The following is a 16,984-nucleotide window of genomic DNA, read 5'->3' on the forward strand; positions in this document are numbered from 1 at the left end:
CCAAACTGAGATACACGCATCAGATGATTAGATACACAGATCAGCACATAGTATCACACGCCAGAGGATTAGATACACGGGTCTGCACACAGTCCCACACACCAGAGGATTAAATACGCACTTCTGCACACAGTTCCACACACTGAAGGATTTGATACATGCATGTGCACACGGTTCCACATGCCGAAGGATTAGATACAGGCATCTACACACAGTTCCACACTCCAGAGGATTAGATACGCGCGTCTGCACGCAGTTGTACACGCCATAGGATTAGATACACGTGTCTGCACACAGTACCACATGCAGTAGGATTAGATACGTGCGTCAACACATAGTTCCACACGCCGAAGGATTAGATACGTGCCTCTTCACACAATACCAAACAGGGATTAGATACGTGTCTGTGCACACAGTACCACACTTTGGAGAATTAGATACATGCCTCTGCACACAGTACCACAAGCCAGAGAATTAGATACGCGTCTCAGCACACAGTATCACACGAGGGAGGATTAGATACGCGCGTCTACACACAGTACCACATGCCGTAGGATTAGATACGTGCGTCTGCACACAGTACCTCATGCCGGGGGATTGGATACGCGCGTCTACACACAGTTCCACACGCCGTAGGATTAGATATGTGCCTCTTCACACAATACCACACAGGGGAGGATTAGATACACGTGTCTTCACACAGTTGTACACGCCATAGGATTAGATACACGCCTCTGCACACAGTACCACATGCCGTAGGATTAGATACGCACGTCTACACACAGTACCACATGCCGTAGGATTAGATACGTGTGTCTGCACACAGTACCACATGCCGTAGAATTAGATACGTGCGTCTACACACATTTGTACACTCCAGAGGATTAGATACGCGCGTCTGCACACATTTGTACATGCCATAGGATTAGATACACACGTCTGCACAGAGTACCACATGCCGAAGGATTAGATACACGCATCTACACACAGTACCACATGCCGTAGGATTAGATACGTGTGTCTACACACAGTACCACATGCCGTACGATTAGATACGCGTGTCTGCACACAGTACCACATGCCGGGGGATTGGATACAAGCGTCTACACACAGTTCCACACGCCGTAGGATTAGATATGCGCCTCTTCACACAATACCACACAGGGGAGGATTAGATACGCGTGTCTGCACACATTTGTACACGCCATAGGATTAGATACACACGTCTGCACAGAGTACCACATGCCGTAGGATTACATACACGCGTCTACACACAGTTCCACACTCCAGAGGATTAGATACGTGCGTCTGCACACAGTTGTACACGCCATAGGATTAGATACACACGTCTGCACACAGTTCCACATGCAGTAGGATTAGATACGCACGCCTACACATAGTTCCACACGCCGAAGGATTAGATACGCACCTCTTACCACAATACCACACAGGGGAGGATTAGATACACGTGTCTTCACACAGTTGTACACGCCATAGGATTAGATACATGCATCTCACATAATACCACACAGGGGAGGATTAGATACGTGTGTGTGCATACAGTATCACACTTTGGAGGATTAGATACATGCCTCTGCACACAGTACCACAAGCCAGAGAATTATATACGCGTCTCAGTACACAGTATCACACGGGGGAGGATTAGATACGCGCCTCTTCACACAATACCACACAGAGGAGGATTAGATACACGTGTCTTCACACAGTTGTACACGCCATAGGATTAAATACACGTGTCTTCACACAGTTGTACATGCCATAGGATTAGATACACGCATCTGCACACAGTACCACATGTCGTAGGATTAGATACGCGTGTCTGTACACAGTACCACATGCCGTAGGATTAGATACGTGCGTCTACACACAGTTCCACACGCCGTAGGATTAGATACGCGCCTCTTCACACAATACCACACAGGGGAGGATTAAATACGCGCGTCTGCACACTGTACCACACGCCAGAGGATTAGATAAACGCGTCTGCACACAGTACCAAATTCCGTAGGATTAGATACGCGCGTCTGCACACAGTACCACATGCCGTAGGATTAGATACCCACGTTTACACACAGTTACACATGCCGTAGGATTAGATACACGCGTCTTCACACAATACCACACAGGGGAGGATTAGATACGCACATCTGCACACAGTTCAACACACTGGAGGATTAGATACGCATGTCTTCACATAGTACCACCGCCAGAGGATTAGATATGCGTTTCTACTCACAGTATCACACGGGGAAGGATTAGATATGCGCATCTGCACACAGTACCACACGCCAGAGGATTGGATATGCACATCTGCACACAGTTCCATACACCGGAGGATTAGAAACGCACGTCTGCACACTGTACCACATGCCGTAGTATTAGATACGTGCGTTGGCACACAGTTTCACACGCCGGAGGATTAGATACGCACATCTGCACACAGTACCATACGCCGGGGGATTGGATACATGCGTCTGCACAAAGTACCACACCAACAAGGATTGGATACTTGCATCTAAACACAGTACTACACGGGGAAGGATTAGATACAGCTTTACTCCAGGTATCCATAACAACTGATCACAGGTTTTTCACTGACATCCAAAATGAGATACACATAATCACATGACGCTTATGGACATACACAGAAACAACATACAAAATACACCAGTGCAAAATTGGACAATTCTTATGGGGCCACTACACAAACATAAGATGTAATATACCCGTGCGAAGCCGGGTCCTCCCTCTAGTATATATATATATATATATATATATATATATATATATATATACAGTCCTATGAAAAAGTTTGGGCACCCCTATTAATCTTAATCATTTTTAGTTCTAAATATTTTGGTGTTTATAACAGCCATTTCAGTTTGATATATCTAATAACTGATGGACACAGTAATATTTCAGGATTGAAATGAGGTTTATTGTACTAACAGAAAATGTGCAATATGCATTAAACCAAAATTTGACCGGTGCAAAAGTATGGGCACCTCAACAGAAAAGTGACATTAATATTTAGTAGATCCTCCTTTTGCAAAGATAACAGCCTCTAGTCGCTTCCTGTAGCTTTTAATCAGTTCCTGGATCCTGGATTAAGGGATTTTGGACAAACAATTCAAGTTCAGTTAAGTTAGATGGTCGCCGAGCATGGACAGCCTGCTTCAAATCATCCCACAGATGTTCAATGATATTCAGGTCTGGGGACTGGGATGGCCATTCCAGAACATTGTAATTGTTCCTCTGCATGAATGCCTGAGGATTTGGAGCGGTGTTTTGGATCATTGTCTTGCTGAAATATCCATCCCTGGCGTAACTTCAACTTCGTCACTGATTCTTGAACATTATTCTCAAGAATCTGCTGATACTGAGTGGAATCCATGCGACTCTCAACTTTAACAAGATTCCCGATGCCGGCATTGGCCACACAGCCCCAAAGCATGATGGAACCTCCACCAAATTTTACAGTGGGTAGCAAGTGTTTTTCTTGGAATGCTGTTTCTTTTTGGACGCCATGCATAACGCCTTTTTTTATAACCAAACAACTCAATTTTTGTTTCCAAAATGAAGCTGCCTTGTCCAAATGTGCTTTTTCATACCTCAGGCAACTCTATTTGTGGCGTACGTGCAGAAACGGCTTCTTTCTCATCACTCTCCCATACAGCTTCTCCTTGTGCAAAGTGCGCTGTATAGTTGACCGATGCACAGTGACACCATCTGCAGCAAGATGATGCTGCAGCTCTTTGGAGGTGGTCTGTGGATTGTCCTTGACTGTTCTCACCATTCTTCTTCTCTGCCTTTCTGATATTTTTCTTGGCCTGCCACTTCTGGGCTTAACAAGAACTGTCGCTGTGGTCTTCCATTTCCTTACTATGTTCCTCACAGTGGAAACTGACAGGTTAAATCTCTGAGACAACTTTTTGTATCCTTCCCCTGAACAACTATGTTGAACAATCTTTGTTTTCAGATCATTTGAGAGTTGTTTTGAGTAGCCCATGATGCCACTCTTCAGAGGAGATTCAAATAGGAGATCAACTTGCAATTGGCCACCTTAAATACCTTTTCTTATGATTGGATACATCTGGCTATGAAGTTCAAAGCTCACTGAGGTTACAAAACCAATTTTGTGCTTCAGTAAGTCAGTAAAAAGTAGTTAGGGGAATTCAAATCAATAAAATGATAAGGGTGCTCATACTTTTGCACCGGTCAAATTTTGGTTTAATGCATATTGCACATTTTCTGTTAGTACAATAAACCTCATTTCAATCCTGAAATATTACTGTGTCCATCAGTTATTAGATATATCAAACTGAAATGGCTGTTGCAAACACCAAAATATTTAGAACAAAAAATGATTATGATTAATAGGGGTGCCCAAACTTTTTCATAGTACTGTATATACTAGAGGGAGGACCCGGCTTCGCACGGGTATATTACATTTTATGTTTGTGTAGTGGCCCCATAAGAATTGTCCAGTTTTGCACTGGTGTATTCTGTATGTGGTTTGTGTGTATGTCCATAAGCGTCATGTGATTATGTGTATCTCATTTTGGATGTCAGTGAAAAACCTGTGATCAGTTGTTATGGATACCTGGAGTAAAGCTGTATCTAATCCTTCCCCGTGTAGTACTGTGTTTAGATGCAAGTATCTAATCCTTGTTGCTGTGGTACTGTGTGCAGATGTGTGTATCTAATCCTCCCCCGTGTGGCATTGTGTGAAGAGGCACGTATCTAATCCTCCGGTAAGTGAAACTGTGTGCAGACGTGCATATCTAATCTTACGGCATGTGGTACTATATGCAGACGCGCGTATCTAATCCTCTGGCGTGTGATACTGTGTGCAGACAGGTGTATCTAATCCTCTGACGTGACATACTGTGTGCAGATGCACGTATCTAATCCTCCCCTGTGTGGTACTGTGTGCTGAGACGCGTATCTAATTATCTGGCATGTGGTACTGTGTGCAGAGGCATGTATCTAATCCTCCAAAGTGTGGTACTGTGTTCAGACGCACGTATCTAATCCTCCCCTGTGTGGTATTGTGTGAAGAGGCGCGTATCTAATCCTACGGCATGTGGAACTGTGTGTAGACGCATGTATCTAATCCTACAGCATGTGGTACTGTATGCAAACGCGTGTATCTAATCCTATGGCGTGTACAACTGTGTGAAGATGTGCGTATCTAATCGTCTGACATGTGGAACTGTAAGCAGACGCGCGTATCTAATCCTACGGCATGTGGTACTGTGTGCAGACGTGCTTATCTATTCCTATGGTGTGTGGAACTGTGTGCAGATGCACGTATCTAATCCTCCCCTGTGTGGTATTGTGTGATGAGGCGTGTATCTAATCCTACGGCGAGTGGAACTGTGTGTAGACGCGCGTATCTAATCCTACGGCATGTGGTACTTTGTGCAGATGCGCGTATCTATTCCTCTTGCGTGTGGTACTGTGTATTGAGACGCGTATCTAATTCTCTGACTTGTGGTACTGTGTGCAGAGGCTTGTATCTAATCCTCCAAAGTGTGGTACTGTATGCAGACACACGTATCTAATCCTTCCCTGTGTGGTATTGTGTGAAGAGTCGCATATCTAATCCTACGGCATGTGGAACTGTGTGTAGACGCGCGTATCTAATCCTTTGGCGTGTGGTACTGTGTGCAGATGCGCGTATCTAATTCTTCCCTGTGTGGTACTGTGTGCTGATGCGCGTATCTAATTCTCTTGCTTGTGGTACTGTGTGCAGAGGCATGTATCTAATCCTCCAAAGTGTGGTACTGTATGCAAACACATTTATCTAATCCTCCCCTCTGTGGTATTGTGTGAAGAGGCATATATCTAATCCTACGGCATGTGGTACTGTGTGCAGACGCGCGTATCTAATCCTCTGGCGTGTGGTACTGTGTGCAGATGCGCGTATCTAATCCTCTGGCATGTGGTACTGTGTGCAGATGCGCATATCTAATCCTCCCCTGTGTGGTACTGTGTGCAGATGCACATATCTAATCCTCTGGCATGTGGTACTGTGTGCAGATGTGCGTATCTAATCGTGTGTGGTACTGTGTGCTGAGACATGTATGTAATTCTCTGGCATGTGGTACTGTGTGCAGAGGCATGTATCTAATCCTCCAAAGTGTGGTACTGTGTGCAGACACACATATCTAATCCTCCCCTGTGTGGTATTGTTTGAAGAGGTGCGTATCTAATCCTACGGCATGTGGAACTGTGTGTAGACGCGCGTATCTAATCCTACGGCATGTGGTACTGTGTGCAGACACGTGTATCTAATCCTCCCTGTGTGGTACTGTGTGCTGAGACGTGTATGTAATTCTCTGGCTTGTGGTACTGTGTGCAGAGGCATGTATCTAATCCTCCAAAGTGTGGTACTGTGTGCAGACACACATATCTAATCCTCCCCTGTGTGGTATTGTGTGAAGAGGTGCGTATCTAATCCTACGGTATGTGGAACTGTGTGTAGACGCGCGTATCTAATCCTACGGCATGTGGTACTGTGTGCAGACGCGTGTATCTAATCCTCCCTGTGTGGTACTGTGTGCTGGGACGTGTATGTAATTCTCTGGCTTGTGGTACTGTGTGCAGAGGCTTGTATCTAATCCTCCAAAGTGTGGTACTGTGTGCAGACACACATATCTAATCCTCCCCTGTGTGGTATTGTGTGAAGAGGCGCGTATCTAATCCTACGGCATGTGGAACTGTGTGTAGATGCACGTATCTAATCCTACGGCATGTGGTACTGTGTGCAGATGTGCATATCTTATGCTCTGGTGTGTGGAACTATGTGCAGATGTGTGTATCCAATCCTTTGGCATGTGGTACTGTGTGCAGACGCATGTATCCAATCCCCCGGCGTGTGGTGCTTTGTGCAGACGCGTGTATCTAATCCTTCGGCATGTGGAACTGTGTGCAGAAGCGCGTATTTAATCCTCTGGTTTGTGGGACTGTGTGCAGACGCGTGTATCTAATCATCTGGCATGTGATACTGTGTGCTGATCTGTGTATCTAATCCTCTGATGCATGTATCTCAGTTTGGATATCAGTGTTGGGTTGTGCATGTGGAGTGACCGTGTGTATTGCAGTTGGAATATGAGTGAAAGACTTGCAGGTTTGTATTGGCTAAGGGGGGGGCATTGTGTTTGGAATGCTGTATCTCAGCAACAGTATGTCCGAGCGAGTTGGAGTCTCGTCTTAAACCTTCCCAGATATCTGAAGTATCTCTGTGCCAAATTTGGTGAAGATTGGTCCAGTCGTTTGGTTCGCATTAGAGCACAGACAGACAGACAGACGGACAGACAGACAGACAGAAATTAATTTTTATAATATAGGGAGATATATACCGTATTTTTCGGACTATAAGACGCACTTTTTTTCCCCACAATTTTTGGGGAAAAGAAGGGTGCGTCTTATAGTCTGAAGGTGGCGCCTGGCATCCGCTGTAATAGAGAGATGGATGCCGGCAAGGGATAGACGCCATTACAGGTGCCGGGGTCTGAGACATCGCTACGCTCCTCTGCCCTGCATGAAGCCAGCAGCGGCAGGGGCTCCTCCGTCCCCCCGCTGCTGGCTTCATGAAGGGCAGAGGATCGTAGCGATGTCTCAGGCCCCGGCGTCTATCCCTCCCCGGCATCCGCCTCTCTAGTACAGCGGATGCCGGGTCAGTATCCGTGGCCCCTTCTCCCCCGGGGCCGGTCCCCACTGGCCCCGTACCTGTAAAGTTGCAGGCCGGCTCCTGCGCGGCGATATCGCAGGAGCCGACCTGTTCGGGTGACAGCCGGGAGCCTAATGAGGCTCCCCGGCCTGTCACTGCTGTATTAGTATTGCGGCTGGTCTCTATGACCAGCCGCCGTAATACTAATATACAGAATGTCCCATAGACGGCAATACAGTTGTATTGCCGTCTATGGGACTTGCGATCAAGTGACCGCAGGTTCAAGCCCCCGGGGGGGAATAAAATAGTAAAAAAAACAAAAAAACAAAAAAAAAAACTTTAAAAATATGAAATAAATAAAAGTTCTAAATCACCTCCTGTTTTTCTTTCAATACAAGGTGATCTAAGCAATAGATATCCCCCAAAATAGTATAACTAAAAAGTACAGCTGGCCCCGCAAAAAAAAACGCTCTATGCATCCCCGTACAGCTGCAGGGTCACCTGTCAATGTGGCCTTGCAGCTGTTGCAAAACTACAACTCCCATATATTAAATATTTTACCAGTTTTTGCTTCAAAATTTTTTTTCCCTATTTTCCTCCTCTAAAACCTAGGTGCGTCTTATAGTCCAGTGCGTCTTATAGTCCGAAAAATACGGTATATATATCAACCTGATACATAACTGCATGACGAGCTTTGCAGCAATCTGACATTTCTATCTGAGTGGGTTGCTTATTTTATTTGGTTTTTTTTTCTATGTACATTGAAGATTGTTGCACACATCATGAACTAAGGCCTATAGGTGTACTGTACTTGGAGTACAGTAACAGTATTATATACAGCATTATAACACCAAAGTTCAAGGACATACATAGAATTGGTAAATAGCTTTTCTCCTTCCAGCGCTCAAAGCAATAAACTACAGTAGTTCTTACAGTTTTATAAACTGCAAAGACACACTAGACAGACAAAGGGTGGATAACCAGAATGTAAATATACAATGCCAATACCTCATATTTCTATATATTTTTTATTCAACTCGTACATTTACATTGAGTATGTCGCTGACATTTAAAAAGCAGCGAAGATGAAGCCAAATGTTGTCAGAGCTATTTACACTAACTGCAATTCATTACGTGATGTGACAGTAAGCATGGCAACTAATAGTCAAATTAAAGTAATTTAGGCTGTGATGTATTATCATGTGCTAGATGTGGTGCATGTATATCAACACACAGTAGGAATCCTATCTTAGCAGGTCCCTTGAAGTTCTCGGAAAGGCAAACTATAGTCAGCTAGTCACAGCTACAGATTGGAACCTGAAGAGGAAGCATGCAACGGCGCAGAATATATAATATCCCAGTGATCCAAACCTGTTCAGAGCAGTATATTACACAAATAATCAAGGTGAAAGGACAACTGACTCTTTACTCCATAGTACAACGATTTTAAGAGAAAGTTGCCATCTATAAAGTTTGTCAATTACTCTCTCACTCCCATATGTGAGTGAAATAAGATATATTCACACAGCAGTATATTCCAACAGCATTTTATAACAGGACGGCGGATGTTTAAATATTGCAGCCACTCAGGAGCTGTATTATGCCTGATGCTAATACCCACGACCAGCTTTGACTGCAGCACCATTTTGGTAGGATCGCCAATGCCAAGAACGAGATCTAGGGCTGGCAATTTGTTGCCATGACAGCCGGGGGCCTATTGCAGGCTCCCAGGCTTGTCTGGCATTCATTTGTATGACACATTTGTATTGACACAAATTACAGTATTAAAAAAGTAATTATTAGCCCCAATTCAGTGGAATACTTATAAAAGTAGAAAATGACTGTGAAACACATACTCATTAGGTATCCATGTGTCCAAAAATGCCCAGTCTACAAACTTATAAAAATATTTCTCCTGTATGATGAATGTCGTAGCAGGGAAAAAAAACAAAAGTGCCAAACCGCCATTTTTCACTGTTTCGGCTCTGATAAAAATTTGTATAAAAAGTGATCAAAGATAGACAATCCCCAAAATGATAGAACTGAAAAGTACACATGGCCCTGCAACAACAGATGGCCTATCCATTCCCATACATAGAAATATAAAAATGTAATGAGAGTCAGAATATGGTTACCTTAAGAAAAAAAAAATTTTGCGAAGTTTTTGATTTTTGTTAAAGGGTTTACATTTTAGTAAATAAACTATATAAATTTGGTATCCGCAGAATCATACTGAAACACAGACTACAGGTGACATGTCATTTTGGCTGCACAGTGAACAAAATAAAAAGAAGCCCATAACAAAAGTCACATAAATGCACATAAAGTCACATAAATCCAATTCCACCCCATTCTGAATTTTTTTCCAGCTTTCCATTATATTGTACAAAATAATAAACGGTACCAATATGAAGAAAAATGTGTCCTGCAAACAATAAGTCCTCATATAGCCCTGTGCCCGCAAAAATAAAAAAGTTATAGGGTTTGAAAAGCGGGGAGTCAAAAACTAAAATCGCCTCTAGCGGGAAGGGGTTGTCCAGGAATTGGTTCAAAATATTTTTTTCAGATTTTCCTACTCCAAAAAAACCTAGGTGCGTCTTATCATCATGTACATCTTATAATGCAAAAATTATAGTATACGTCAAAACTACTGTTCATCTGCCTCTCAAAGATGGAAAAGATAAGCCTCACAGCGTTCCATTAATTGAACAATAATATGGTGACACAAAAACAAATAAACATTAAAAAAAATAGTTCAACGGTAAAGACAAAAAAAAGTATACTACCCCACAGTAGTTGCAACCTACTAATCACACATTTATGACATATCCTAGTCCTATGTCATAAATGTATAAGGAGGGATATCTAATTTTTAACAGATACAAAAGCCATGGTCAGACAATGTTGCAGAGTTGTGACATACTAACCTGGGTTTAAATGCTTTGCAAGTCTCCGATGAAACACTGCTAGGAGGTGTGCCTAGATAAAGACAAATACACTTATATAGCAACTGATAAACTTATTATTATTATTATTGTTTATTTATATAGCACCATAAACTTCCAAAATCAAAAATAATACTTGGTCTATAGACAAAAAATACTTTATTTACTTATTTCTTTATTTTTATTTGTGGTGTCACTACTGAGTTATATTCATGACTAGAGATGAGCGAACAGTGTTCTATCGAACTCATGTTCGATCGGATATTAGGCTGTTCGGCATGTTCGAATCGAATCGAACACCGCGTGGTAAAGTGCGCCATTACTCGATTCCCCTCCCACCTTCCCTGGCGCCTTTTTTGCTCCAATAACAGCGCAGGGTAGGTGGGACAGGAACTACGACACCGGTGACGTTGAAAAAAGTAGGCAAAACCCATTGGCTGCCGAAAACATGTGACCTCTAATTTAAAAGAACAGCGCCGCCCAGCTTCGCGTCATTCTGAGCTTGCAATTCACCGAGGACGGAGGTTTCCGTCCAGTTAGCTAGGGGTTAGATTCTGGGTAGGCAGGGACAGGCTAGGATAGGAAGGAGAAGACAACCAACAGCTCTTATAAGAGCTAAATTCCAGGGAGAAGCTTGTCAGTGTAACGTGGCACTGACGGGCTCAATCGCCGCAACCCAGCTTTCCCAGGATCCTGAATGGAATACACTGTCAGTGTATTCCCGTATACCCGATATATACCCCCGATACCCGTTCCAACGGTGTGCCCCCCCACCTTCACCCCAGAAATACCCTGCAAGTCCCCTAGCAATAGGATTGGGGCTATATACACCCACTATTTTTGCTACTGCCATATAGTGCCATTGTCTCACTGGGAATTCAAAGAATATATTGGGCTTACATATAACTTCAATTCCAGGGAGAAGCTTGTCAGTGTAACGTGGCACTGACGGGCTCAATCGCCGCAACCCAGCTTTCCCAGGATCCTGAATGGAACACACTGACAGTGTATTCCCGTATACCCCATATATACACCCCAAATCCCCGTTCCAACGGTGTGCCCCCCCACCTTCACCTCAGAAATACCCTGCAAGTCCCCTAGCAATAGAATTGGGGCTATATACACCCACAATTTTTGCTACTGGTATATAGTGCCATTGTCTGACTGGGAATTCAAAGAATATATGGGGGTTATGTGCACCCACAATTTTTAATACTGGTATACAGTGCCATTGTCTGACTGGGAATTCAAAGAATATATGGGGGTTATGTGCACCCACAATTTTTAATACTGGTATACAGTGCCATTGTCTGACTGGGAATTCAAAGAATATATGGGGGTTACGTGCACCCACAATTTTTGCTACTGCTATACAGTTCCATTGTCTCACTGGGAATTCAAAGAATATATGGGGGTTATGTGCACCCACAATTTTTAATACTGGTATACAGTGCCATTGTCTGACTGGGAATTCAAAGAATATATGGGGGTTATGTGCACCCACAATTTTTAATACTGGTATACAGTGCCATTGTCTGACTGGGAATTCAAAGAATATATTGGGGTTATGTGCACCCACAATTTTTACTACTGGTATATAGTGCCATTGTCTGACTGGGAATTCAAAGAATATATGGGGGTTACGTGCACCCACAATTTTTGCTACTGCTATACAGTTCCATTGTCTCACTAAGAATTCAAAGAATATATGGGGGTTATGTGCACCCACAATTTTTAATACTGGTATACAGTGCCATTGTCTGACTGGGAATTCAAAGAATATATGGGGGTGACGTGCACCCACAATTTTTGCTACTGCTATACAGTGCCATTGTCTCACTGGGAATTCAAAGAATATATGGGGGTTATGTGCACCCACAATTTTTAATACTGGTATATAGTGCCATTGTCTGACTGGGAATTCAAAGAATATATGGGGGTTACGTGCACCCACAATTTTTGCTACTGCTATACAGTTCCATTGTCTCACTGGGAATTCAAAGAATATATGGGGGTTATGTGCACCCACAATTTTTAATACTGGTATACAGTGCCATTGTCTGACTGGGAATTCAAAGAATATATGGGGGTTATGTGCACCCACAATTTTTACTACTGGTATACAGTGCCATTGTCTGACTGGGAATTCAAAGAATATATTGGGGTGACGTGCACCCACAATTTTTGCTACTGCTATACAGTGCCATTGTCTCACTGGGAATTCAAAGAATATATGGGGGTTATGTGCACCCACAATTTTTAATACTGGTATACAGTGCCATTGTCTGACTGGGAATTCAAAGAATATATTGGGGTTATGTGCACCCACAATTTTTAATACTGGTATATAGTGCCATTGTCTGACTGGGAATTCAAAGAATATATGGGGGTTATGTGCACCCACAATTTTTAATACTGGTATACAGTGCCATTGTCTGACTGGGAATTCAAAGAATATATTGGGGTTATGTGCACCCACAATTTTTACTACTGGTATATAGTGCCATTGTCTGACTGGGAATTCAAAGAATATATGGGGGTTACGTGCACCCACAATTTTTGCTACTGCTATACAGTTCCATTGTCTCACTGGGAATTCAAAGAATATATGGGGGTTATGTGCACCCACAATTTTTAATACTGGTATACAGTGCCATTGTCTGACTGGGAATTCAAAGAATATATGGGGGTTATGTGCACCCACAATTTTTAATACTGGTATACAGTGCCATTGTCTCACTGGGAATTCAAAGAATATATTGGGGTTATGTGCACCCACAATTTTTACTACTGGTATATAGTGCCATTGTCTGACTGGGAATTCAAAGAATATATGGGGGTTATGTGCACCCACAATTTTTAATACTGGTATACAGTGCCATTGTCTGACTGGGAATTCAAAGAATATATGGGGGTTATGTGCACCCACAATTTTTAATACTGGTATACAGTGCCATTGTCTGACTGGGAATTCAAAGAATATATGGGGGTTACGTGCACCCACAATTTTTGCTACTGCTATACAGTTCCATTGTCTCACTGGGAATTCAAAGAATATATGGGGGTTATGTGCACCCACAATTTTTAATACTGGTATACAGTGCCATTGTCTGACTGGGAATTCAAAGAATATATGGGGGTTATGTGCACCCACAATTTTTACTACTGGTATACAGTGCCATTGTCTGACTGGGAATTCAAAGAATATATTGGGGTGACGTGCACCCACAATTTTTGCTACTGCTATACAGTGCCATTGTCTCACTGGGAATTCAAAGAATATATGGGGGTTATGTGCACCCACAATTTTTAATACTGGTATACAGTGCCATTGTCTGACTGGGAATTCAAAGAATATATGGGGGTTATGTGCACCCACAATTTTTACTACTGGTATACAGTGCCATTGTCTGACTGGGAATTCAAAGAATATATTGGGGTGACGTGCACCCACAATTTTTGCTACTGCTATACAGTGCCATTGTCTCACTGGGAATTCAAAGAATATATGGGGGTTATGTGCACCCACAATTTTTAATACTGGTATATAGTGCCATTGTCTGACTGGGAATTCAAAGAATATATGGGGGTTACGTGCACCCACAATTTTTGCTACTGCTATACAGTTCCATTGTCTCACTGGGAATTCAAAGAATATATGGGGGTTATGTGCACCCACAATTTTTAATACTGGTATACAGTGCCATTGTCTGACTGGGAATTCAAAGAATATATGGGGGTTATGTGCACCCACAATTTTTACTACTGGTATACAGTGCCATTGTCTGACTGGGAATTCAAAGAATATATTGGGGTGACGTGCACCCACAATTTTTGCTACTGCTATACAGTGCCATTGTCTCACTGGGAATTCAAAGAATATATGGGGGTTATGTGCACCCACAATTTTTAATACTGGTATACAGTGCCATTGTCTGACTGGGAATTCAAAGAATATATGGGGGTTATGTGCACCCACAATTTTTAATACTGGTATACAGTGCCATTGTCTGACTGGGAATTCAAAGAATATATTGGGGTTATGTGCACCCACAATTTTTACTACTGGTATATAGTGCCATTGTCTGACTGGGAATTCAAAGAATATATGGGGGTTACGTGCACCCACAATTTTTGCTACTGCTATACAGTTCCATTGTCTCACTGGGAATTCAAAGAATATATGGGGGTTATGTGCACCCACAATTTTTAATACTGGTATACAGTGCCATTGTCTGACTGGGAATTCAAAGAATATATGGGGGTTATGTGCACCCACAATTTTTAATACTGGTATACAGTGCAATTGTCTCACTGGGAATTCAAAGAATATATTGGGGTTATGTGCACCCACAATTTTTACTACTGGTATATAGTGCCATTGTCTGACTGGGAATTCAAAGAATATATGGGGGTTATGTGCACCCACAATTTTTAATACTGGTATACAGTGCCATTGTCTGACTGGGAATTCAAAGAATATATGGGGGTTATGTGCACCCACAATTTTTAATACTGGTATACAGTGCCATTGTCTGACTGGGAATTCAAAGAATATATGGGGGTTACGTGCACCCACAATTTTTGCTACTGCTATACAGTTCCATTGTCTCACTGGGAATTCAAAGAATATATGGGGGTTATGTGCACCCACAATTTTTAATACTGGTATACAGTGCCATTGTCTGACTGGGAATTCAAAGAATATATGGGGGTTATGTGCACCCACAATTTTTAATACTGGTATACAGTGCCATTGTCTGACTGGGAATTCAAAGAATATATTGGGGTTATGTGCACCCACAATTTTTACTACTGGTATATAGTGCCATTGTCTGACTGGGAATTCAAAGAATATATGGGGGTTACGTGCACCCACAATTTTTGCTACTGCTATACAGTTCCATTGTCTCACTGGGAATTCAAAGAATATATGGGGGTTATGTGCACCCACAATTTTTAATACTGGTATACAGTGCCATTGTCTGACTGGGAATTCAAAGAATATATGGGGGTGACGTGCACCCACAATTTTTGCTACTGCTATACAGTGCCATTGTCTCACTGGGAATTCAAAGAATATATGGGGGTTATGTGCACCCACAATTTTTAATACTGGTATATAGTGCCATTGTCTGACTGGGAATTCAAAGAATATATGGGGGTTACGTGCACCCACAATTTTTGCTACTGCTATACAGTTCCATTGTCTCACTGGGAATTCAAAGAATATATGGGGGTTATGTGCACCCACAATTTTTAATACTGGTATACAGTGCCATTGTCTGACTGGGAATTCAAAGAATATATGGGGGTTATGTGCACCCACAATTTTTACTACTGGTATACAGTGCCATTGTCTGACTGGGAATTCAAAGAATATATTGGGGTGACGTGCACCCACAATTTTTGCTACTGCTATACAGTGCCATTGTCTCACTGGGAATTCAAAGAATATATGGGGGTTATGTGCACCCACAATTTTTAATACTGGTATACAGTGCCATTGTCTGACTGGGAATTCAAAGAATATATTGGGGTTATGTGCACCCACAATTTTTAATACTGGTATATAGTGCCATTGTCTGACTGGGAATTCAAAGAATATATGGGGGTTATGTGCACCCACAATTTTTAATACTGGTATACAGTGCCATTGTCTGACTGGGAATTCAAAGAATATATTGGGGTTATGTGCACCCACAATTTTTACTACTGGTATATAGTGCCATTGTCTGACTGGGAATTCAAAGAATATATGGGGGTTACGTGCACCCACAATTTTTGCTACTGCTATACAGTTCCATTGTCTCACTGGGAATTCAAAGAATATATGGGGGTTATGTGCACCCACAATTTTTAATACTGGTATACAGTGCCATTGTCTGACTGGGAATTCAAAGAATATATGGGGGTTATGTGCACCCACAATTTTTAATACTGGTATACAGTGCCATTGTCTCACTGGGAATTCAAAGAATATATTGGGGTTATGTGCACCCACAATTTTTACTACTGGTATATAGTGCCATTGTCTGACTGGGAATTCAAAGAATATATGGGGGTTATGTGCACCCACAATTTTTAATACTGGTATACAGTGCCATTGTCTGACTGGGAATTCAAAGAATATATGGGGGTTATGTGCACCCACAATTTTTAATACTGGTATACAGTGCCATTGTCTGACTGGGAATTCAAAGAATATATGGGGGTTACGTGCACCCACAATTTTTGCTACTGCTATACAGTTCCATTGTCTCACTGGGAATTCAAAGAATATATGGGGGTTATGTGCACCCACAATTTTTAATACTGGTATACAGTGCCATTGTCTGAC

The 16,984-nt window shown here is 42.4% G+C and overlaps 1 protein-coding gene across 2 annotated transcripts in view; it reads right to left on the reverse strand.

Moving 5' to 3' along the window:
- Positions 1 to 16,984, reverse strand: part of CYB5R4 (cytochrome b5 reductase 4) — a 150,862-nt gene that overhangs the window by 68,075 nt on the left and 65,803 nt on the right. For both annotated transcript variants that reach the window (XM_075268257.1, XM_075268255.1), the window contains one exon: positions 10,627 to 10,678. In XM_075268257.1, the coding sequence (XP_075124358.1) occupies positions 10,627 to 10,678 (52 nt within the window). The remainder of the gene's footprint in view (positions 1 to 10,626; positions 10,679 to 16,984) is intronic.

This window comes from Leptodactylus fuscus, chromosome 3 (genome assembly GCF_031893055.1).
Source record: "Leptodactylus fuscus isolate aLepFus1 chromosome 3, aLepFus1.hap2, whole genome shotgun sequence".
Taxonomy (NCBI): domain Eukaryota; kingdom Metazoa; phylum Chordata; class Amphibia; order Anura; family Leptodactylidae; genus Leptodactylus; species Leptodactylus fuscus.